Raw genomic sequence first — 26,449 nt, 5'->3', positions numbered from 1 at the left:
CCCCAGCCGTTTTACGTTATCTTTCTAGCCCCTGGTGTGGTGAACTAAATGCTTAGTCTTTCCACTGGGTGATCGTGGAAATACGTGCTTTGGCGTCAAACATGAGTTCTGGAGTTGACCACGGCGTGACATAAACCAGTTATTCCTTTGAGCTTCATTCATTCCAGTTCTGGGAGCATTGACCTTAGGAGTATAGCGAGGAAGTCACACGTTAAATGATAACACAAGCAAAGTTTATGAACAAACAGTTCACTAAAGAAGAAATACAAATGGCTCTTAAACATATGAAAATATAACTTTGCAAGGAAGAAAAAAACATGCAAATTAAAGTTTCCAAGAGATACTGCCCACCTCTTACATTGGCAGAGAACAAAAATCTTGAGTTGTGAATAAACTAGCATTCTCTATCTGAGGCTAGTGGGAATGTGAGTTGGTACAACCTACATTGAGAGCAGTTTGGCAATAACTACCCAAATTAAAAATGCACATAACCTTTAACTTCTTTATTTTAATTCTAGGAATATATTCTATAGGTATAAATGTGGGAAATGACTTTAAATACAAAGTTATTCAATGCAGCATTGTTTGTAATAACCAAAGCCTGAAAACAACCTAAATGCCCAATAACTGATGTTAAAGAAATTATGATAAGCCCACACTGTACGGAACACGTAAAAGAAACTATTTACATATTGGTAGAGAAGAATCGCCAAGATACATTAACAGATAAAAACAAAGTGCAGAAAAATGTGCATAGGATCTGTGTTAATAAAAGGCAAAAATAAGGATGAATATTATGTACATAATTGCTTATATACTCAAAATATCTCTGAAAGTATATTCAAAATGGTAAAAGTGGTTACTTATAAGGAGAATTGGGTAGCTGAGGGACAGAGAAGGGAAGAGCCTATCTTGTTATAATTTGAATTTTGTATGAAATGGATGTATTACCTATTCCAGTAGTAGAAAAAAATTAAAAGAACAACATAACTATAATTAGAACTGTGGTAAATGCTGAGGAGAAATAAAGAAAAATAAAACCAAATAACAAGGAGACTCAACCTAGACTTGTTTGGACAGGGAAGTTTCCCTGGGTAACATATGTTTAAAATGAGACCCAAAGGATAAGGCATTAGCTTGGGGAAGGGGGATGAGGAAGTGGGCAGGCTGGGGAAGAATTCTAAGGCAAAGGGAAAGCTTGTGCAAAGGCCCTGAGGATGGAAGTAGCTTGGCCAGTTTGCAGCACAAAACGAAGACCAGCATGGCTGGAAAGAGGAAGGGAAAAGAGTTAGTTGCAGTAGGTGGAGAGGTAGGAGTAACTAGTGGTGCACATCCACAGAGGCCATGCGAGGGACTTTATTCTAAGGGATTTGGGAAGGCACTGAAGAGTTTTGGGCAAGAAGTGACATAGAATTAACATTTAGTGAGTTCATGTTAGCTAATAGTGCAGAATGAATTGAGAGGGGGACAAGAATTGATAATCTAGGGGTGACTAAAGGATGCTACAAACAAGAGATGATAAAAACAGTTCACTTGGACTAGAGTGATGAGAAAACAAATAGTGATAAAGTATATGGATTCTCAAGAATTTCAGAAGCTAAGCCAGATTTCCTATGGTGCAGAATTGGATATGGGGAATGAGGGAAAGGATACAGGTGTCACAGAAAGATGAGTACGTTTCTAACTTTAGAAGCAGCTAAGCGACTGGTGCAGTCAGTAACTGAGGTGGAGAGCCTCAGGGAAGATACCGTTGGAAAACTCATGTGCGCCCTTCCCAATATATAAAATCTCCCTGAAAGTGGTTCTGTGAGGCGTGAATGACGTTTTTTATGCATGTTATTAAATAAGTAGAAGCTATTATTATGTGTTCTGAAATCTCTCCTTTGACACCAGATTTTAGGAGAAAGAGCACTTTCTATGCCAGGGCCTTTTTCATGAGAAAACATGTTGGCGTCTCAGATGGCAATAACCAAACTTAATGTGCTCTAATTAGATAGGTAATTAGAAAATATCTCAAAAATTATCTTCACAGGCAGATCCCAGACTCACACAGATAATGTTTCCTGTTTAACACATAGGTCTTCATTTCCCTTAGAAGACCCCCTCGGATGTAATCTTGTTCATCAGGACCATTCAGGTCATACAGCTGGGTAAGGCCTTCCAGACAAAACAGCATTTATCTTTTTTTTCCCCATGGTAGGGGCTGAGGAATCGAGAGGAACCAGGCATCAGTAACTTTTTAACATCTCTAATATATATATAAAGAAGGAGTTACAGTTGAGTTTCTACTTTTCGAATGTTTTAATAAGTCATTCCTACTTTGATAGGGTCTACAGTCAGCTTTGTTCTGACACCACCAGCCAGGCAACTTTCCAGCACCTCATGCCAATTTTGCAGTATCTGGTCTTCCCAAGACCTGTACCACCAATTCCCAAGAGCCCAGGCAACATCTTGGGGAAACACATTAAAGTAGTATGAAGCTCCAGGGGCCTTCATGAGGCATTTTAAATGCTCATTCCTTATACTACAGATGTACTATATACACGAATGTACACAGATACACAGAAATACACAGATGTGAGCAAAGGCATTATATGCAGTGTTTGTGAGAAAAAAAAATACTGGAAATAACTCAAATGTCCTATCACCAAGGGTTATTTAAATAAACCACAGCACATCCGCACTAAGACATATTATGCAGCCTGAAAAAGACTTCAAGATGGTGAAATAGTTACATGAAAAAAAGCAAGGTGTAGAAAATATAGTATGGTTCTATTTGTGTTTTAAGAACAAAATAAGGGGGAAGATATGCACATGTTTTGTAAATGGAATTTTGAGAAGTAATCACAAGAAACTGGTAATGACGTTTGGCTCTGTCGAGGAAGGAGAGAGGACAGGGCACCTAGACTGGGAAGGTAATTTGCTTTTCACTGTTTACCATTCTATAAAATTTAACTTCTTATTATCCATGTATTTTTAATTTTAAAAACTATTTTTAAAATATGTAAATGAAACCTTTTTTTTTAAACTGCCATTCCTGGAATTCACTTCTCATTTAGATTAGAAAACCACAAGAAAATAAATTATATTTCCCACCCTAGCAAACAAAGGCCAGATTAGCTGGAAAAATCAAAAATATTTTTCATTCATCAGAAAGCTGAGGACATAAAGAAACCCAAGTGAACCAACTTCTAGAAAGTGGTAAGACCTTGATAGGAGAAGAGAGACACATGGCTGCTCATATTCCTGGCTGAACTATGCTAGGAAGAGAAATCCACAATAGGGGAATAAAGAAGCCAGTTGACCTTTAACAAAATTTTAACAGCCCCAGGGAGGCCAGCATGACATCAGAATTTAGAGGACGAACTCCATAGAGAAAGCCTACACCACCTACTAATCTGACCTCTTAAATCTTAACCACGTGCAGGTGGGTAGTAGAGCAAAAGTGGGAGCAAGCAGGGTGGATAACAAGAAAAGAGGAGACAGCTCGCACCTTCCCTTGAGGTAAGTGGAGACTTTCCCAAGTGCAAGATACCCTTTAAAATGAGGGGGCAAAGCAGGAATGCTGAGAAATCCACCAAAGATACTCTTGAAGGTTAAGAGTGAGGCGGCAGAGCTGAGACACCCATCCACCAGGCACTGCGGGCATTCCTCTTCCAAAGACTAAGGGCAGGGCGCGCAGAAGGGCTGGGTGAAATGCCTCCCCACCCCGCCGTCCCAGTGACCAAGGAAACCTGGCAGCCAGGCTGGCTTGTCTACATTTTCCGTTAGAAAGGAGCGATATCCCACATTTCCAAAAGCTGACACCTTGGCTGTGAAGCGAAGTCAGACCTCTGGAATCTTGTCAATGCCTCAAATCCAGGCTCTCTTGAAGGGAAAGTTCTGATTCTGTCTTCAAATATTTGAAGCTTAGTGAACTAAGTCAAACTAACGCTGTAACAGAGCCCTGATCTGCGTCAGGTATACATCAGATTCAGCCACTACTCACATGGCTGAAAGAAAAATAGGCATACCCCATTTTAAAGGGAAGTAATATTTACTTCAGTCTCTATTTTTTATGTAAAACGTCCAGCATACAATCAAATATACAAGACGTGCAGAAGCAAGAAAATGAGATCCACGGTAGTAGAGGAAAGATTCAATAGAAGCAGAACTAGAGCTAATCCAGATGTTGAATTATCAGTTGGGATCTTGAGAATAACTCCAGCTAAAAGTAAAATGCTAAAAAATCTAGTGGAGGCCAAAATATTCGAGTCAATAGATATGAGTTTTTTAAATAACTACGATGAAAGTGCTTTGAAGAATCTAGTGGGAACTGTGAAAAACGTGCATGGAAAAATGGAAAATTTTAGCAGAAACACGTTAACTGTACAAACATAATGAAACACTAGAAAAAAATACAGTATCAGAAATAAAAATTTCATTAGATGGGTTTAACAGGAAAGCATCAGGGAAATTGACAACAGCTAAATGGAAAGTATCCAAACTGAAAACAGAGAAGAGAATGGGGCGAAATCATCTGAGACCTGCAGGATAGTATCAGGTCATCTAATAATATATGTGTAACTGGAGTCCCAGGAGGAGAGGAGAGGCGGGAGAGTGTGGAGCTAAAGAAACATCTGAAGAGTTAATAGCCAAGAAATATCCAGTGTAAGTGAAAGACATCAACGCATATCCAAGAGGTTCAGTAAACACCAAGCAAAGAAAAACGCACGTAGACATGTCATAATCAATATGCTGAAAACCAAAGATAAAAAGGAGATGTAACCATAAGGGAGGGGAACCCACATTATGGACAGGTGAACAAATAAAAATGGTGGGTGACCTCACCAAATGAGATGTGAGGACACGTAAACAACAACTTTAAAATACTGAAAGGAGAACTAAAAGACCAACACAGAATTCTATGTTCAACTAAAAAAACCCACAAAAATAAAAGTAAAATATTCTTTCACAGATAAAAGCTGAGAGCACTGCCCTCTGAAAAAAACTGCAATAGAAGAAATGCTAAAAGGAGTTCTTTGGATTAAAGGGAATTTATACCAGATGGAACCCTAGACTTGCTGGGGAATATGAAGGAAAATCTTTTTTAAACAAATGTTGCTGGGACAACTGGATACCTATGCTGAAATAAAACTCAATTCTGTAGAAATAATTAATTTGAGATAGATCAAGTACATAAATGTAAAACTCCAAACCATAGATGTAAAACCTAAAGCCAGGGGGGGGGATGGATCACAGGTTATCTGTGATCATAAACATAAACCCCAAACCACAAAACTTCTAGAAGGAAGTACGTTCTTTGTGAGCTTGGGCGTCATAAAATCATAAGAAAAAAATTGATAAGTATTTTATCAAAATCAAAATTTTTGCTCATCAAAAGATCCCCATAAGAAAGTAAAACAAACCATAGTCTACAGAAAAAAAAAATCATAGTACATATATCCATCAAAGACTTGTATCCAGAATTCACAGAATAACCACAATAAAAGACAATCCAATTTTGAAATGGGAAAAGACATGATAGTTCATGAAGGATATACAAATGTAAGCATATGAAAGTGCTCACCAACACTAATTACTAGGGAATTGCAATATCAATTAAAATCATAGTATTTCATACCAACTAAAATATATAAAACACTGGCAACGATAAATGTTGACAAAGATACGAATCAGCTGGAACACTCATACATCACTGATGAAGAGTACAAAACAGTAAACCATTTCAGGAAATAGGAGGCCGTTTCTTAAAAAGTTATCATATGACTCAGTAACTATTTTACTCTTAGCTGCTTATCCAAGAGAAATGAAAACATGTATCCAAATAACAACCAAAAAATAAGAATGTTCGTAGCAGCCTTATTCATAATTGCCCCCAATGAAACCTAAAAGTCATCAACAGGAGGATGGATAAACAAAGTGTAGTGTATTTATAGAATGAAATACTACCAGCAATAAAGAATAATTTACCAATACAACAGTATAGATGAGTCTTTAAAGCATTGTAAGTGAGAGAAGCCAGATGCAAGAGTACACATTATGAGATTCCAACTATTATAAAGTCCAAAGTGAGAAATCAGCAAATGATCATTGGGGCAGGCGGGGAGCAGGAACGACTTGAAAGACGCACAAGAGAACTTCCTGGGTTGATGGTGCTGCACGCTAGCTTCTTCTGGGTGGCTGTGTCACAGATGCACACAGGTGTTAAAAACATCAGTCTGAACACTTAAGACGTGTGATTGCTATAAATCATTGTAGAATAAAGGTGAGTGGCTCCTACCTGTTCCGGGAGCATCTGTCCCCAGCCCTTTACTGACCTGATTCGTTCTCCTCATCATGATCTTTGGGCTCTAATCTGATCAGGGCTTGGCCCTTGACTGTAGAATTTATCTTAAAGGGCACAGAATCCAGTGTCCCTAAGAAGTAGCATTTAGGATCTGTGAAGCAATTCTGTGGAACCAACCATTTATTTCCATCGGTTAGTGAGCAATCGTTACACCACTGTAAGGCACTGACTTGTATGTACTAATGTGATTTTAACATGAGTAGATAGTAGAATACTTAACTATATTGCATGGCAGTAAAATAATGGAGTAAACAGTCTTCAAAGTCATGTAGAACACTATTGCTTTTCATTAAACCCATTCTCTGGTGCTTGTTGCCATGACTTTAACAGTGCTCTAAACCAGTTACAGGATTTTTGGACACAAACAAATGTATTTCCTATCCAAAGCAGATGCACACTCAGATCATGCTTCCTCCTTTGTTAGAAAACTCTTAGTATTTGCCCTAGTTATGTAGAAATGAACCACAAGTCAGGGTCATACGGTAGGAATTTATTAACAAGCAAACAACTTTGTTCATACCAGGAAGACCAGCAATTAGGTTATAAATGACTGGAGAGCAGGTGCAAGAACTTACAATCTCAGAGTGTTCCGTTAGAATGTCTGCTGCCCAGTAGGCCCACCAGAGGTGCTCCCTAAAGCCTGGCTATCATTTAATTCTGCACGCCCTCTGAGAAAATGGTGTGACCTGCAGAGGTGGGAGCACACACAGGGAGTCTCCCTGCAAGAGGAAGCTGGGAAGTTCAGTAAATAGTGATGTTTGGGGATAGGGTCCCTCACAAAACTTAGAACTACGTGTTTGCTCACTCCTCAGGAATACTAACTCGGCCGATTGATACTAGATAGCCAGATAGTCACTGCGTAAGTTCTGATTAACAATTCTAGGAAACAGCCATTTAGCATGCACTGAAGTGGTTTCTCGGGCACTTGTTACACACACAGAAACCAATTCTAGCCATCAAAAGGAAATCTAAATCCACAGAATCAAGTTTTCAGCCTAGAGAGCTTTCTGGAGAATTAACTATCTACTATAGAGAATAATTTCTATAATCACCTTCCAAATTTCCAACCTGAAAGAAACCTGTATACTCCATAGTAAAAAAGCAGGCAGCTTGAAAAGTAAACACCAAACTTTTACACAGGAGGAGTGAGTGAGGAGGGATACGCAGGTGCTAAGCAAGACACCAAATCAGGAAATTTTCCTTTGTGCCACAGCATCAGCTCAAAACAGGACTGGCCTTCTGGAGGGGTTTGGAAATACGAGGCTTGCTTCTAAACTCATTAAAATTTTAGCTAAGGTGGCTCTGAAACGTGAGGGAGAAAAAGGCATCCTTTGGGTCCTTCTTAGTAGAGTATCTGAGGCTAACAAAAAGAGACATGTTTTTAACAGAAAACAGCCCAAAATAAGAATTGGTCATTGAATCCTCTAAGCCCCCTAACCAATCTTTATCATTTGAGCAGGTACTTTCGGCAGGGTTGTTTTGAGAAGCAGCTAGAGCGATGAAAAGAATACAGTGTAGTGGTCACACGTGCCCCCAGACCTGCCGTCAGCTGGCTGGGCGCTCTTGGACAACCCACCGAGTCTCCTGAGGAATCAGGGTTAAGTGCTTCAGACAAACCAGCAGAGCCCTCTGCTCACCGCTGGACCTGCGGTGCCCAGAACAGTGCCCAACACCGTGGACGCTGACTGAAGGTACCTAGGTTTGAACCTTCCTTCTGCCACTTATAAAAGGATGACCTCAAAGAAATTACCTACCTTCTCTGAGCTTCTATTTCCTTATTTATAAAATGGACATGAGTTTTAAAAAGATGGGCATGGAGCATTTAGTAAAAACTAAGTAAGTTAGCCATAATTACCTGTTGTATGCTAATTCTTTACATTTAATTTAAAAAGAAACCTTTCAGGGCATTTCGGTACTATGACCGACTCCAGCAAACTATGATCTCAAACATCTGCCTCCCGGCCCACAGGGGTAAGCCCCGTTCGTACCAATGATCTTGTCCCAGGGCTGCTTGGTTCTGTCTCCACGTGTCTGGAATAGTCAGCATGTACTACGCCTAGAGCTATGGGGTAGCCTACAGGAAAAGCTGACGCCATTAGAATGATGTGGATGCACAGACGACAGACAATGCCAGTTTAGGAGTCCAAAATGGGTTTCTAGTTCCTGGATCCAATCTCATCCTGCCTTTGGGAGTCTGAGGCAGCTTTGTATCCGTATTCATTTTGCCTAAGTTAGGATTAGTATGCACATTATTTGTAACTAGGCTTTGTCCTCCCATTTTCTTTGATCCTCACAATACTCCTATAGAAGACAATGTAACATGATGGACTAAACACATGGCATCAGACAGGCACGGCCCCACCATAACCTCTCTGTAAATTTTGACTTAATAGTCCATAAACTTGCTTTCTCATTTATAAAATAGGGTGGCAATGCCTACTTTGTTTTAGGGCTGCTTAGAAGACGCAAATAACATGAGTAAGGCATCTGGCGAGAAGCACTTATCAAACTATAGCTCCTGTTGGTATCCCCATTTTACAGAAGGGAAAACTATGGCTGAGAAATACTGATATTCTTTCTTCTTTCCACCTCACCAACTACACTGGGAATAAAAACAGGCAAATCCACTGTCTTTACAAGGTCATGAAAAGAATGAAAGTGACAGCGAGAAATGTTCAAGTGCTCTGAACTTAAGTGATTAAGTGGAACTGTGCATTGACTTGACACAAATAACCATTCAACCATCTTTGCTCAGACTCTACACTTACTTACTTCCAGATAGTTCTCTCCCTTGGTAAGAGAAGAGATTACCAGCTGATGGGAAAATTCTACTCAGCTTGCCAACAGTTCTTTGGGATTTATGAACTTAATTATTTTCTCCAAGGTGGGCCACTTACCAAAAAACTGACAAAAAACAAATTGGGCACTTGCCACTAGACCCTTAGGAAATATGGTTCCAAGAGACCCCCCCTCAGCTGGGGCCTACAGCGTGGCTCCTCTCTGAGCTTGCGAATTTGCCACTCGTCTTATTGTCCCTTACGACCTAGAGTACTCAGCTACACTTCTCTTTCAAGCCATGCAAGTGTCTGGATGAGTGGTCTCAGCCTTACTGTAGGTCTCGAGGTGCAGTGCGCAAGCATAGGGTTGGGGGTAGGGAAGAGGGCTCTAAAGACACTGACGGCCGGGACACATCCCAAGCAATTAGATCATCCTCTCTATGGGGCGGGACTCGGGCATAGCTCGTTTTTCCCTTTTGAAACTTCTCGGCAATTTCGGTGTCTAAGATGAACAGCAGCACTAAGTTGCGACCGAAGTTGGAAAATGATACGGCCCAGGTGCAGTTTTTGTTTGGCCCACACTTCAAAGTATTTTAAATTAATGACCGACATTCCAGAATTCTGAGAATTCACGTCAAGTGTCTGACAGGCCCCTCTCAGCGCCCGCTCGGCCCAGGGGCCCAGTGAAGCACCGCCCTGGCTCTCACAGGCACCTGAGTTTGAGACTCCTGCACTACCTGAAGCCCCAGATTGCTGCGGTCCTCAAGTTGTGCTTTTGGCATTGTTACAGCTGCTATATTATCAATGTGTGACTGATTTATTTACTAATTTTCTCCCACTCTGAAAATGGCCCTAAACAAGCATATCTATAGTTCACTCAGTCTGAAAACTGCTTCTTGAAAGAATGCATTATTTTCCTAAATGCTACTGCTTGGGGAAAGACCAACCACAGACGCCTCTCCTCCTACAGTGGGCACCATTGGATTATTTCCAGTTGAGCATTTCCAATTAGCTAGTTAACATCTTGTATAATTAAGTGGAGAAACAAATTCCTTAAAATGAACCAAAAATACACCAATTTTACCCCCAAAGAAATCTGAAAAAGTCTGAGAGGTCCACACGTTTTTCTGTTTCTGAAGGAGCCAAAACTTACCCCTAATGCTCACTACCTAATCATCTGAGTCCTGCAGTTCCTCCAGTCCAAGGAGAAATGCTGAGAACAGATGAATATGGGCTGTTCTGCGCACTTTCAGTCATAAAACAAATTCTGTAACAAGTTCTAACAGACTACCCAAAATCCTTTACACTGGGAATTCAGTTGAACAAATAAGTAGACCAACAAGTGCAAATTACTTGGCCACTGTTTATCAAATCAAATGGTGCTAAACCGTTTACTCTCAACCCTCACATGGGATAGTCTTCTCTTGACACCTGTCCCAGTCACCAAGATGACAAGGGTTATTAGTCTTCTATCCATGGCTGATTTCTTTGATTAGGCAAAACAGAGCCGTATTAGTTGCAAACTCTGCCACAGCAAATTAAAGATCAGAGAGAAACTATACAGCATTCCTCTAACAGTAGTAGTGACAGATTTTTACACAGTCTTCCATGTGGTTTAAAAGTACAACACTATAGCTAAGAACCACCTTTCCTGGTACTGAATGCTAGGTCTTTCTGAAATCAGATGAAGAAAACACGATACAAAGAGGTAGTATGACATTGATCAGCTGGAAGAAAGCTTGAGTTCCAGACAGGAGAAACTGTGAGATCTTAGGCAAGTTACTCAACCTTGTTGAACCTTATTTCCTTTTGTTAAACAGAGTAATTTCTACCCCACTTGCTTTAAACAAATAATAGAAGTTAAAGTGCTTCGAAGATACAAATGATAAATGAACTCTTATAATTATAAATCCAAATTAGACAAAATTAAATTTTCCTGAAATCTGGACTTGGCTAGAGTATCAGTGACAGACCTCAACTTTGGGACCTTCTTTAGAAGACAACTCTCCCTCCATCCCTATGGAATATATCAGTTTCAAAGAGTGAGCTAAATGGAAGTATGGTGAAGGAGTTTTAAGGTTGAAAATGACTTTTTAAGTGTTTTATCTTTAAAAATTGACAGATGTACTGAGTAATATCACTGTTACAACATGAACAGCATTCTAAAGTCAATGTACAAGACACATTCTGGAAAGCTTCCAGAAAATGCTCTAAAGGCTTCATTAGCTAAGTTAATTGCTAGGGATAGTCTCATTCACAGTTCCCTGCAAAGAAACGGAACCAAATCTTGACATTTTATGTTACATAGGAACAGTGAATAAGGCACATAATACAGGTGACTTGGGCCACCCTTTTTTTTTTTTAATAAACTATAAAAATAAACGTAAGTAACTAATGGAATAACAAAATAAAAGTTTATTTTATTAGAATTAGGAATGTTCTTTCCCTCTGGGCAACCTGAACAGTCCAGTTACAATGAAAATCTAAGAACAGTTATTTCCACAGCACAGGGTGCTCTATGCACAAAATTACAGGGTTAGGAGCATTTAATCAATTTACCGATCTGATTGTCTCACCAACCCGCCCCCCCATCCCCCAAGTGCTCTACACCGGGATTTGTAGCTAAAAGAATTTGTTACATCAAGTCCTTTTCTCTCTTAAAATTGTATTTCAGTTCCTCATCATGGTTGAACCACATTTTACACTGCTGATTCAACCATTTCAAATCCAGTCAGTCTTGGATCTGTTATATGTGTGTGTATGTATACACATGTGTATTTAATATATTTATTTAAATACACATAAAACACGATCTGGGTCGCAGCAGATTACACAGAATTTAGAGTCTGATAGTATATGCTACTCAGTTTTACCACTGTGGTTTGTATCCTGAGCTTTGGATCAACATTTTTATTGTAAGTCATTTAAAGTCCATCTGCTGCTCAATGAATTGCTCAAATGAAGCATGCACTTCTCAGAAGACAGTGTAGCTGCCCTCAAGAAGACAGGGAGACCTGGTGCCAACCATGAATAGAGCCCTCGGACAGAGGTGACACAGGGGAGCTCTTACACAGTGTGGCTTGCCTATCCCAGTTGGGGTCACTGAAGTTACTAACAGTGAAAGCAATTAACTCGGGGAATTCTGTCAAATACGGAGATAGCTGTTGCAAGTTTGGAAGTAGAAAAAGCCAGTTCACCTTGATCCATACAAATTAGGGAATGCACCCACAACTGCAATGCCCTCAGGTAATACGTCAACACTGAAACTAGAAAGCAGCTCTACAAAGCACTGTTCCTCCATGGGCGGGGCCCAATACTAGGAAGTGTGCACACTGTTTTTGGATACTCATTGCAAGGGGCGCATGTAAAGAGGATTTATGACACTCAAACCTATATACTGCAGTTAACTGGTAAGATTTTTTAAAAATACCACATATACACAAAACATTTTAAGGGAACCACATACATCTAGATAGCAACTCTGGCTGCTTTTCAAAGTTACCAGGGAAAGGAACTTATTCAAGCCTTTTAAAACAACAAGAACAATAAAAACTTCTTAGTTTCGATAAATGTTTTAAGATTGATGCAGTCATTTAAAATAAAGTCAAATGGATGACAGGGAAAGGGGAGGAGAAGAGAATACGGAAGAAACAGACAGAGTTCAGATTCGCACCTGAGGTGGCAAGGGAGGGGAGGATAAAAAGTACAGGTAAAGTTGATCCTAAAGCGACACGTGGTTCAAGGAAGCAGCATAATATACTCAGCAAACATTCACTGATTTTTGATGGGGAAAAAATAGTTGCAAGTACATCTCATGTAACAACCTTTTCTAAAAGGAAAAGTAGGGTTGATTCAGCAAAGCCTAACTTAGGCAAAAGGCCAGAGGAAAGCGAACCCACTTCCCAATGGAGCAGGGTAAGATGTACGATGCAAGAGCAGGCAAGGCCGCCTCACAAGCGGTAAACACTCCCCAGACGCAGGACACTGAGAGGAAGACGAAGAGGTCCGTCAGCCAGAACTGCTATTTAGTGTGAAGACCTCTTACTTGAGTTGCCTAGTTCACTCCGCACTCCTGTATAAAACGGATAGATTCAGGGATGCTGACCTGTTGAAAAATACCAGAGCCAGAATGGCCTACACAGACATACAGTTAATAAAACCACCACCACCCTTCACTTTTAACATAGCTCTTAGTAGAAATTTCATAAAAATGGACATCACAGCTAAAACGCATTATTAATTCTCCTATCTGCTGACAATAGAAAAGAAGCAAACTCAGTGATTTCTATTTAAATGCACTAGTTGGCCGTATCAAGTTCTAGGGGTGTTTGCCTTCAAACCGAACCCACAGCAACACACACAAGCAATTTCAGTATCTGCCATTTTTAATTCACAATCTGAAACTAAGTGAATGGCTATTTATTTATATTTATATTTGAAGCAAAAACATTCTATTTGACACCCTAACATAAGAAGGGATGAGAGAAGAGCCGTAACCAAAATCTTAAAGGGCTCAAAGCAGCAATTAAGGGGAAAAAAAACTGAAGTGCTTCCTCTGGGTGTGACAGGAAGCCCAGGAAGCCTTCAGCTGCGAGCGTGCCGTGGGCACACAGGCATGAGGCCGGCAGGGGAGGAGGCTGGGGCTGGGCCCCTCTTGCATTGCAGGAACAAAGCTCCCTGCTGCAGCCCTTATCAGGCCACGGCATTCACTCAGGGCTTGACCTCCCTGTCCCTGACCAGGGCTGGGAGTTCAGGGCATGAGGCCTATGGCCAGCAACAGACATAAAACCAGAGAGGGCAAAGTAAGCTCAGGAAAGGGAAATCAAAGAGCTCTAGTTAGGTCTTCCAGAGGTGCTAAACCAACACACCTTTTATCCCAACCCTCAACCCTGGAAAGATAAAGCAAACTGAAAGAAAATGCACAGCAAATAGACATAATCTTGAAGATTTTTAAAGAATAAATATTTCTGTAATTAAACATTATGCAAACACGTGCCACGCTTGCTCGGTCCATGCATGTGCGCTATATACAACTCGGAAAAATACTGTGTTGTCCTCTTGTTTTAAAAGTCATATACAAAGTTTTTTTGTTTTTTTGTTTGTTTGTTTACTTCCTCTTTCTGCCTACCCCCTTCCCAGCCCCAAGAATTTTCTTTACAAGAAACTAATCATCATTCACTCATGACCTTGGGGTATGAGAGAAAGAGTCGGTCTGTGTGTGTGGTGTGTCTGTATGTGTGGGGAGGAAGGGGAAGAGGTCCTTTACCAAAGTACAACAAAACGGCTGGGTTGGACATGAAAAGCAGTGTCAAGGAGCTGTTTTGAATTTTAACTGTACTACACTCAGGGAAAAGAAAAAGAAAAAAAAAAAAGGAGTCAGCTTTGAGAATGAAGCTACGTTACAAGTTAAAGTTGGAGGGCTTTTAGTGTGTCTGTCACACTTTTGTTGGCGGCCTAGAATACTGTTGTACAATGGTTTATCTACCTTTTTTTTATTACAATATAATTTACTTAAACTTTCCGTTAACAAAAGAGAATTCTGGTACTACAGACCAGTGGTGTCAGAATAGGCTTAGTGCCTCCTTGTGTGTGTTTGTTTTGTTTTGTTTGTTTTAATTGCATGAGCACTCTAGATGGTAAAGTTTTCAGAGTTCATTTTATGCAGGGCCATTCTCAGTCCTCAATGTACTCCCACAGATCCTTTTCATAGCCTTCATGCACGTGCTGTAACAAAACCCTTCGTCGACTCTCACAGTATCTGTAATCAAAGAGAAAAAAAAAAAACTTGTTGTCAGCCTCCAATAAGGGGGAAAAAAGACATTTACTTATTTTTTAAGGTATCCTACAGTATACCCAGACTTGGAACCAAGCATCGGTTTTTAATACGCAGATTTTCAGGTCTAGATGTAAACACATGACTGGTTCTAATTTTAAAAAGGTATTTTTCATAAGTCATAGTTTCCAGTTTTGAGAATTAATTCTAGAGCAATAAAATAAAGGCCTTAGAAATCATGAGGTTCAATCTTGTCATTCTACAGATTCAGGAACAGTTTTAGGAGGTAATTTCCAGGGTTACCTACTCACATGTGTAAAACCTTTGCTAACTGTGGAAGCACCATGAAGTGCTGCAGGTGGCTACAGGAGGCGAAAGTTCTACTCAGGACTCAGTCTCCAAGCCCTCCCCAGTCCCCAGAGGTTTCTCCTGCTGCTAACAAGGTACTAGGCGTTTCCCAGAAAACACCTTTGGGAGAAAGAGCTCCATGTTGAGAAACCAAACGTTTTGCATTTTTAGCTTAAGAGGTGGCGTATCTTCAAGTATCATCCATCCCCAGAACAAAGTAAATCTCTTCTTAGAAAAAACAAACCTCACAAAACCTCTTTAGAAAGTCTGGACAGCTCACTTGTCAACAGCCCTGATCCACAGGAAACCGAAGCTAGGGCCAGCCACCCAATCCCGCCCCTCAGCCTCATGTCCTCTTGCCCTTTTGGGCCCCTGCTTCCTTGCAGGGCAGCAGCTGCACAGAGGAAGCTGCACGGGAGCAGCAGAATCAGGATTTCCTCCACTGCGCTTGATGAGCGCTATCCGCAATCTGTCACCCAAAGGACAGACCCTAATCCATGAGGAAGGCGGCAGCCGCTCAGTTACTGCAGATGCTAATCCCCAGCTCCACATCACCCCACGTGGTCACCAGGGCACACCCAACCGCGGGCGGCAGAGCCCCGTGCTCAGCAGCTACGGGAGAGACCTCACCTGTACTTGTCTTGTACTTTCTGCTTTATGTCCTGCAGAGAGTCCTGGGAAATATCTCGCTCCAGGTAGCCCGAGAGCACCTCTGTGGCATTCTCTAGATCTGCTTGGTTATTCTGCAAGAGGAAGAAGAATATACAGTCAACCTGGCTTCACAAAAGCTAAAAGATAAACCATCTTAGCTGCCTCCTTGACAGACTGCTCTCAACACCGGTTCTGTAACTTTCACAGGCGGTTTAACTGCACTTGTAAAGAGCTTTATCACTTTCACCCCTAACAACTTATTATTTCTATTCCAGGACGGTTTTTTAAATGTTAAAAAGAACTAAGGATTTATCCATTACCTCTGGAAGAGTATCAAGGGCATTTTTAAAGGATTTAAGAAAACGTTTTTTGGAATCTTCTAGTTCTGAGAACTACCATTTGCTAAAACTTGAGGAAAAACCCATTATTCCTTAGCTGACCACCTACCTCTTAAAAGACAGCACAGTATGGAAGATTAACGTTCTGCTGCCCTTTTCTACTGTGGCTGGTTCTGCACACTCACGCAACTCAGTGCCCACCTGCTGGGACCATCTAGCCGTCCACCAGCATCAGGGCTGCAGGCATCAATTTTACATGAACATCTCTACTCAAAAAGCTTTCGCTACTAAAAGCTTTGTTTTAGTCATTACTTCTCCACAAAAAGTAGATGTTATATTAACTTCTAAATACCATGTTACTAGTTTTGCCTGGATAAAGACTTTCAAAAGAACTTATGATGTGCCAAGTGTTCTATAAGCACTATACATGGACTGTCTCACCTAAAGTTTTTGACACTTCTAGAAAAGTACTATCCCCATTTCAAAGTAGAGATATGGAAGAGGTTAAGTACTTTGCTCCAAGCCAACAGAGCTAAAAAGTGATGAAGACAAGATTCAAATTCAGGGCTAATTTCAGAGCCTGCACACTTAATGGCTAGCTGGCTAAACCACATGAATTTGAATGTAGTTTACAGCAAGAAATCTAACTTTCTTGTACCTTCCTAATAAACACTAAAACTTTTAATCCACATTTTTTGGCACATAGGAACCTTTAAAACTATATCTATCATATCTATGAAAGATCAAGCAGTCCTATGACACATGTGGGCTCTTCCCCCACTCAGTAATGATTCCTACCTCAAAGATAATGGACTGGTTATTCTTTTTGAGGTAGAAAGCGAAGACATAGGTGTACATGAGTGTGGCACGGCACTGGCAGAGGACGTCAACTGCTTTCTTCAGGAACTGCACCTCGATCCAGGACATGTTGTGCTGCTGCATCTCCTCCATCTTCTGCTTCACCTGTGCATACAGTTTGTGCTCGAAGCGCAGACTCTGCATGTGGTTCATATAGCGGTTACAGTAGAACAGGTACCTCTGCAGGGCTGCCCTAGATCGCTGCCCCATAAAGAAGAATCAAGGTCACATAACTGTAACTGTATTACATACACACAAAAGCTGACATCATACTTACTGATGAAACGGTCTAAGAATTTAGGCTAAAAGCAGGAACAGATATCTACTGCTTCCTTTTATTTTGTTTTGTTTTGCGGGGGAGACAATAAGGTTTTTATTTTTTTAATTTAACGGAGGTACTTGGGATTGAACCCTGGACCTCATGCACGCTAAGCACGTGCTCTACCACTGAGCTGTATCCTTCCCCCATATTGCTACCTTTGTCATTTAATATTGTTTTGAATGTCTTATATAGCTGTACCTTCCAGTATAGCAGCCACCAGTCACATGTGGCTATTTAAATTAAAATTGAAAATTCAGTTCCTCAGTGTTCAACAGCCGTATGTGGTCAGTGGCTACCAAACTGGACAGTAAATAAAGATAAGGAACATTTCCATCATTACAGAAAGTTCTATTGGATAGCTCTGTTCTGCAGTATGCAATAAGGTATAAAAAAGCAAGAAGCATCAATATTTTAAAGTAGAAAACAAAAGAGAAACAAGCAGACATCACGTAACACCTAATATAATGCAACAGAAACTATACAGTACTACCAGTTACATGTTCTGTGTTCTTTCCACCCTCCATCCCAAGTTGAGTCTAAATCCAAGTATCTAAAATTAACCACCAGTTTCAGGAAATACAGGGGTAGAAGAACCTATAAGGAACCCAGGAAGTTAACATCAGCAAAATTGAAAATGTGGAAAATTTTACAAGACAAAATGACTTAGTTTACACAACAAATAAACGGCAAGGAAGAAATAAAACCTAAAAGAAAAAACAAAAGGACCTACAGATTAGGGGAGACTCAAGAGATATAAGTTATATCCAATTTATGGACCTGTGTGGATCCTGATTTGAATCAACTATGAAAGAAAGTTTATGAGATAAATGGGAACATTTGAACATTAGAGAGTTGATGATATTAAACAAAGTACTGCTTTAAAAATATGTAATAAATATACAGCATAATTACAGTATATAATGTACTATATAACAAATATACATACAAATATAATAATGATACTACAGTTTTATCAAAAGACTCTCTTAAAGATACATGAAGTATTACCAAAGAAACAATATATCTAGGTCTAAATTTGTTTTATATTATTTATCATACTGCAAAAATAATTCGCATGGTTCTCTCCCATTACACTGTAGCTCTCTAGGGCAGATACATTTTTAAAAAAGTAATCCTGTTATCTCTAGAACCTAATACACAGAAAATGATTAATAAATGCTTGTTAAACGCAACCACGATGGAAGGGTTCCTTACCACACATACCAATTTCTTTCTTTCTTTCTTTCTTTCTTTCTTTCTTTCTTTCTTTCTTTCTTTCTTTCTTTTTTTTTTTTTTACTATCATCTCCTCGTCCTGTCCTCATGCCTTAAAGTCTACAAAGAGCACAGATATTACCAGGCCCTATGGTTGGTCTCTTGTTAGAAATACTAACACTGAATCACATAATTAACCAATCACATGATCCAGTATCAGACAATGTGGAAACATCTCAAAAAAACCTACACAAGCCATATTATTTCAAGAGTCAGACAGACATCAAATCAATGCTTAAACAGTAGAAAATTACACCAGTTATATCTAAAAATATTATGCCAATTATATCTGATCATTATTAGATTAAAAATAATACTGTTATTAGATATTATATATTAATGATTAACAATCTAAAATTATGCCAATTATATCAAAAAATGAAATAATACATAGAAAATAATCTGCTTGGCATTTTATATCTCTCCACAAAGCACTAATATTTTCAAGCCTGTCAAATTCCCAAGATGAAATGGTAATTATATATTTTAAAAAATGTATGTTAGAGGACTTAATGTGACCAACAATTTTCAAATAGCTTCTCACTAAAATACCTCAAAAATTCAACATGAAAAGAAAACAAGCAACAGCACTGCAAATAAGACTAACTTTTTAATCAAATGCCAGAATCTGAATTGAGAAATGCAGTGTCCTAAAAACACTCTGGGAAAAAAAATCAAAAAAATCAAAACAACTTGACCTCTTAGAACAGGGGTAGGCAAACTCTGGCCTGTGAGCCAGATCCAGCTGCTGCCTATTTCTGTAAATAAAGTTAACCCGGAGCACTGTCCACTCGAAGTCTACGGCTGACTCAGCACTGTAAGAGCAGGGGCAGATGTGAGTAGCTGTAACAGAGACCATATAGTGTGCAGAGCTGAAAACATTTACCATCTGGCCATTCACAGAAAAAGTATACTGACTCCTAGTCCAGAAGGTAAGAAATTCAAATGACAAACCACTGTCAGCACTTACTATAGTAACTCAACAACTTTCAACAATACAAGTAACCCTTTCCAAGGCACTCAAAGTACCATCTATGTTCTTTCTGGACTACATGCCAACCATCCAGTACTTTTTAAAACTACAACTCCCAGTAACCACTAGGCCAGAGTATGGAAGTGGGGGGAGTGGGGAAAGAATAAGCCAAATGGATGTGCAACGGTGTGCTCCATTCTAGGAGGCATGGTTCCCACTAAACAAAGGCACTCATGATGAAATCTTTCTCTATACACCCACAAGATCAGAAGATTCTAGTTAAGTCCAATATATAGGAGCTAGAAAAATAATGCATTCTAGTACCTAAAATGGACATTACAAGGGCTTAGAAGCTATGCCCAATAATCCAGCCTCCTTGTGGATCTCAGAAAGGGATTCTACCAGCACTCAAATGCAGGCTACGTCAAGGCCAAGGATAACTCGCCTACTTTCCTCCATCAGAAAATACCATATTCTGGCTAGAACTAGCTAGACAACTCTTCATTCAGGATAAGTGAAAATCAAAAGTTCACCATGGTAATTAGGAAAAATCTAATGCAGCGTAAGAAAAAAAGAACATTTCTCTATGGACTCAAAAAATATCAAAATTAGAAGGAAACTTTAGGAAAAGTTATGGTCTCTTCACTAGAGCTTAAAACAATGTGACTGCTTAAAACAGAAGTAGAGAGCCACAGGTAAAAAAGGCTAAGATTAAAAAACCGAACCAAACCAAACAAAAACCAAAACCCAGAAAGAATCAATTCCAAATGGGAGACGGGAAAAACATGACTGTCACTGTAGAGCTTTTTACACCACGATTGCATGGGGGTGAAATGTCATGATGTGGCTTAAACCAAATCATGGAATTTTTAAATATTAAAAATTTGATAATAACCTACAGAAATCACAAATATTCTCTGGACCATCTGAATGAACTTATAACTGAGATGCAACGTTTTCAGGTCTTTTATCTGTGAAATGGTCAAAACTGGCATCGAGCAATAAAAGTGTGCCAGAGTTAAGAATGAGAACAGTAAGCAGTAAGAGAAGACACCAATAATAAATTCTAATCAAATCAAACTTGGATGCACGGTAGGAATGAGTGTGCAACAGCTGGGACATAGGAAACTGGTGGGAAGACAAGTTATCACACGGCACTCAGCAGGAGGCTAGCAATAAATTTTAGAAACCTGGCCTTACAACAGTCTGTCAACAGTCGTTTCATTTCAGCAAACTTATCCATTAAATCAGCTCTAAGTTGAGTCTGACTGGTTTTGTAGTTTTCTCGGCTTGGCTGTACAGTTGAGTAAGCGTTTATAGCTGGTTTTATGTTTAAACATATTTAAGTAATATTATAATGAATATAATTAAACCAACATTGGAATCTGTGAGGTATTTTTTTTCCTTTTAAAAGGATTACAAATATTGTGAAAGTCTGTAATGCAACAGACCAGGTTATACAAACATATTTTTTGTATTTATGGTCATTTATATTATAAATAAATTTTAAAGGAACATTTAAAAAGTGAAACCGTAACAAACAGGTTAGGTTTTTGAATGCAGCGGCAATACAAACCATTTGAAAAGAAGCTATCTGGGGACACTGGGGATTTTCAAAACGGAGTGGAAGAATGTAAGGAGCGGTTAAATTTCAGGATTCTACAATTATGACAATTATCAGCTTAAAGGAACTCAAACTGTTACTGCATCTAATCCACACCTAGTGTCTGAATCCCTTCTACTATAATAGTGGGTTATTTCCTTACCCAGTAATAGAGAAATCCCCACCTCCTGAGGTGTTCATTCCAAATTAGCTCACCTAGAATCACTAGAGCTTCTCGAAGAACAATGAGGCAATTAATTACTTAAAAAGAAGCAAGACTGCCTATGAACAGCAGCAGTGCCACTTAAATACTGTTCACTAGTCTCCTTGCTGGGGATGGAAAACCTTAACACGAAGACTACTGAAACCTGAACTGTGCTACATAACTAGATTAACCTTAAAAATGCAAACAAACATATAAATAGGAGTCCTCCTGATAACCCATTTTGCATAAGATTTCCTTTCTCCATGCACACACAGACAGATACCCAGTATTTACCAGAGTGTCTTTCTCCAAATCTTTCACAATGGAACACCTCTGCTGAGGTACTCCCTCATTCACTGGAACGCATTCCTGTTCACCTGTCACCTGAAAAGGAAGCACTTACCTCCTGTGCGTCTCTTGCTGCCTTTGCGTCATCCTCGTTATAGCGGTTACAGTTGTACCTTAGAGCAAGTGGAGAGGATTCCATAAAGACACACATCAATGAAAAGGGAACGAGTCACAGAACTTTAGTCTAGTTTTAGATATTATCTAGAACCAGTATCCTCCTTTACACAGTTAAACAGAGAGGCTAAAATACCCAGGGTTCCTTCTACGATTATAACGATAGAATTACCAGACTGAAAGGAACTCAAAGTTGTCAAATCTAACCCACACCTAACGCATGAATCCTTTCCATAAAAGCGTATCAGTTCTCTACTAGTAACAGGCAATTTCCCACCTCCTGAGGTAGTTCATTCAAATCAGTTCACCTATAATCATCAGAAAATATTGTTATCTAGAAGTTCCACTTACAACCGCAGTTTGAACTTCTCAGTTTTTGAAGAGATCACCTTATATCCCAGGTTGTCTATTATTTAGCCAACTATTCCCAACTTTCCTAGAGCTACCTTCTATTCTTGACTTTTATACAACAAAGAGAACCAACAGTTGATGATCTGCTATATAACAGGTGCTGTGCTGTGTGCTTTACATGATGTTACAGTTTATAAGTCACTGAAAACTGAGTAATACACAAAATGAGAAGCAATGGGAAACCTGACCGGGGAAGTCAGCTCAGAGTGGAGATGAGTGCGACTGGCACTTCCCCTGTCCTGACTACTTCACCTTTTCTTTTACAGGAACAGCTGATACCTACTGAGTGCTTAGGACATACCATCCACTTACCAAGGACTTTAAACGTACTATCACATTTAATACCCTCAGCCACCTTATGAAATATGTTATTATATTATCTTCATTGAGCAGATGAAGGAACTGGGTCTTGAGAAGATAAACTTAAGGTCACAAAGCTAGAATTTCGAAGATGGAAATTAAATTTACGCCTGCCTGCCAACGGAGGCCTTTGCTCGTAACTAGTGAGTATACTGTTCACGTGCTATTGTCATGTCTTTAGAATCTTTTAACACTGATCTTTTTAGAAAGAATTTTGAGTTTAATTTAAATCTTGTTAAACTGGATTCATTATTCCAGCTTGTCAATCTCTTCAAGACTATAATGGTTTCTATTTCAATATCCCTCTCTGATGTTACCCCAAAATGTATACAAGATTCTCATATTCAAGAAAATCATCAATAAAACTAACCAGAAAAGCAGTATGCAATTTATGTGAAGTAAAAAAGATGAGGACAAAGCCTTTCAGTAAACCTTTAAAGCATTCCACTAGGAAAACACAAATCTATTATCTGTACTCTAAGAAATGGTCAATTAAACCCCAAATACCCCCATCTGTATTCATAGCCTAGGCCATGAATCTACACTGAAAAATCTCGCTGAAATCTACAAAACATTCCCAAATCCATCACTGTAATAATACCATTTGATTCTGGAATTTCATATAAGAGAAAAATTAAACTATGTGGTTAATGAGTAGTTTATGGAATCACAGATTTTGGAAACTTGGGATTACATTCTGTTTCCAGTATTTGGTACCTTTCTAGTTTTCCGAAAGTACTCAGAAATAGCCAACAATGGCTCACTGATCTCATCTTCAAGTTCTTAAGTAACCCAGACCATAATTCCCCTGGGTCAGAAGACTTATTAATTTCCCCCAGCTTGGCTTATAATCCTATCCTCTCTTATAAGTAATTACTCTACTCAGCTAAGCCCAAAGACTGCCTCTCCTTGCCCTCTACTGGTCAACTAGTAACACCTCTTCTTCCTGTCTGATATACCCTTAAAAACTTTTTTTTGACATTTCTAAGATATTTTTTAAGCTTCAACTCATTCTAAGCTTTGCCAACACTGTTAAGAATTTATAGGCCAAGAAAGCAAGCAGAGTGCATCTATACTTCTAACCTGGATGCCTGATAGTGCCACTTGGAATGCTATTTGGAGGGTTCCCAGGTGTTTTCAGATTTAAACAAGTATAGCATGATTCATTTGCAATGTCAGCCATAAGTGAAGGCAAGACACAGGCAACATTTCTGAGACCCCTGGGCCATTCTTCATTCTTCTGTATCCATCATGTTTTGTACTTTTCCAGTTTTCAATATAGCTCACTTAAAATTTGAGTTGTGATGAGAGATTTCCTTACACACATACAGAAGTTCTCTTTAATAACTCTTCTTCCCCATTCTTTCTCCTCTTTCACTAGATTGTTTACATATACTCGAGTGAATTCCATTTCTGGGAACACTCTAATCCTCTGGTTTGCCTTCTTAAAATGTAGAGTACCTAAACCCCAAACACCCTTCCTCGGCTCTGACTGAAGTAAAACCACTTTCTTTACTTCCACTTAACCAATGAGTTATTTTACCTGGTTCAGAATTAGTTTCAGACAAGTAATCCCTCCTACAATTCCTCTAATGAAACTATTGAAAATTCCAATGAAACTAAAAGGGAAGACTTGTTATTGTCTCAAATTGGGATCTTCCCCTCCCATCCACTCTCACAAAGCAGCCACAATGATGAAACAATACGGATAAAGCACATGTTACAGAGCCTTCTCATCTCAACTACCGATGTAATCTTGTCACTCCTCAATAAAATCCTTCTGATAATGTCCAAACTACTTTAGATACCAGTCTGCTTTCTCTTTTCCTATTCCCCACAACTTATGAGGGGCAACAAATTTAAATGCCAGTCGGAAACCGGCAAGACAGACAAATTAGTGAAACAGGGCTATCTGCATGTTATAACACCCAGAAACAGTTTCACTTTAACCAGGAGATGCGTAGCTCCCATTTTTCTCAAAACTCAAGGCATCCTCAGTCTTACCTGTATCTCCCAAATTGGTAAGAAATATGTAAGGAATAAAGGAATGCCTCTCTACTAAATGTGGCTGATGTCATCGTAACACACACAAATCCCCAATAAGCTTCGGTCTTGGGAAAAGCATTAAACTGGAAAGTGAAGCTCCATCTGAAGGGCTACTGATCGATCCAGGTGACTTCTGCCAAACAGGAATGCAGGTCTGTTTCCATGTTCCTAAGAGGCTAAAAATCTGGACTGCATTGGGCAGTTTTCCAGTTGTTACAGTTTGGGACGAAACTTTCTGTCTAATGTTATGCAGGGTAACTAAAACACAACTGCAGGCTGGGCTCTGCCAACAGTCTTAAGTTTCCAACGACTGCCGACTCGAGACAGCGGGACCCCCGGCTGAGTGAGGGTGACTTTCACACCTGCCTCGGTTCGTGCTGCTCCTTTTGCCCTGAATGTTTTTCCTACCAGTTTTTAAACAAATAAGCCCTCAGTCTTCCTTGAACTTCATGTCAATTGTTACCCACTCTGTGAAATAAGTCTAATTAATCCCTCTCTCTGGGTATCTCGCATGTACTTCCAACACTGATTACCTAGCTCCCAAGTCAGATGGTGATTTCCGTGGGGTAGAAGACTTCTTCATGCTGTTTGGCAGATATCACATACTTATGCGAACATATTCTTCCCTTCATCCCCCCAACCTACCATGCAGATCCATGTGGTTCCCAAGGGCCAAGACACACCCAGCAAAACTCTGCTTTACAGTTCTGGTTACGACAGACCATGTGATTACAACCGCCATCCTTCTCAATTGTGACATGGCATTTGGGACATTCCTATGAAGAGAAACTATAAAGTTGGTGTCAATGCTACACTGAGGAGAAGCCAGTTCTAGATTTGGTTTATTTTTAAATACCACATTTATTGTGATTAATACATGTAAAGCACTTAGAACAGTATCAAATACTTAATAAGCACTATTAAATGAGTTGTTATTATTACTGGCTTTTAAGATGTACAAAGTTTAAGGATTTGTTTTAGTGGGGTTGAGGAACAGGAACATTTTAAGTACTTTTATCCATACACATCGTAATAATAGTTTTATGGGAGGTAAAACATTTTGTTCATGTAAATATAACATTCTTTCAGTGTCATCTAGAAATAATTAAGTACTTCCTGTATCCCACACACTGTTCTCAGTTTTATATACATTAATTCATAAATCCTAGTAGTGTTTCTATTCCTAGTTCCATCTGTGAGATGAATAAACTAAGAGAAAGGAAAATTTAAAGAAACTAGCACAAGGTCACACATGTAGCAAATAGTAGTCAAGATTCAAACCCAAGCAATTTGGCCTCAAGCAAGACTGGTAAATTCTTTTGGTGGCTACGAATTTCCCAACTTTCTTCTGCCAAATATCCCTGTTTTAAATTCATCTCATTGTGGTCCATTTACAATTGTGCTACAGAGATCATGTTTTTTGCCAAGTCTGTATCATTTTCTTGGATACTAATGAACCAAAGTTATTCCCTGCAGGCATATGCTTTCATTCTCTTGAAAAATCAAGAAAATCAAACTTACCCATTATATTTAATAAAACTATAAATAAGATGTAAAGATTGTATTTTTGCTGTGTGTATCTGTGTTTGATGTCTGTAACTCCCATAAGGTAGGGAGAGTGTCACCCATTCTATCTGCACAATTCAGTGATTGCCAACAGACAAAAGTGCCCATAAACTATCGTAATTTAAAATAGGTC

The 26,449-nt window shown here is 39.3% G+C and overlaps 1 protein-coding gene across 1 annotated transcript in view; it reads right to left on the bottom strand.

Annotated features, from left to right (window-relative positions):
* Window positions 1–6,824: 6,824 nt before the first annotated feature.
* Window positions 6,825–26,449, bottom strand: part of ARIH1 (ariadne RBR E3 ubiquitin protein ligase 1) — a 90,137-nt gene continuing 70,512 nt past the window's right edge. The window contains exons 10-14 of the mRNA XM_032468983.1: window positions 25,396–25,526; window positions 21,875–21,932; window positions 17,035–17,295; window positions 15,878–15,990; window positions 6,825–14,884 (exon numbers count right to left, since the gene is read on the bottom strand). Coding sequence (XP_032324874.1) covers window positions 14,800–14,884; window positions 15,878–15,990; window positions 17,035–17,295; window positions 21,875–21,932; window positions 25,396–25,526 — 648 coding nt within the window. The 3' untranslated portion in view covers window positions 6,825–14,799. The remainder of the gene's footprint in view (window positions 14,885–15,877; window positions 15,991–17,034; window positions 17,296–21,874; window positions 21,933–25,395; window positions 25,527–26,449) is intronic.

Source organism: Camelus ferus, chromosome 27 (assembly GCF_009834535.1).
Source record: "Camelus ferus isolate YT-003-E chromosome 27, BCGSAC_Cfer_1.0, whole genome shotgun sequence".
In the NCBI taxonomy this organism is placed as follows: domain Eukaryota; kingdom Metazoa; phylum Chordata; class Mammalia; order Artiodactyla; family Camelidae; genus Camelus; species Camelus ferus.
This window is presented reverse-complemented; position numbering and strand designations above follow the sequence as displayed.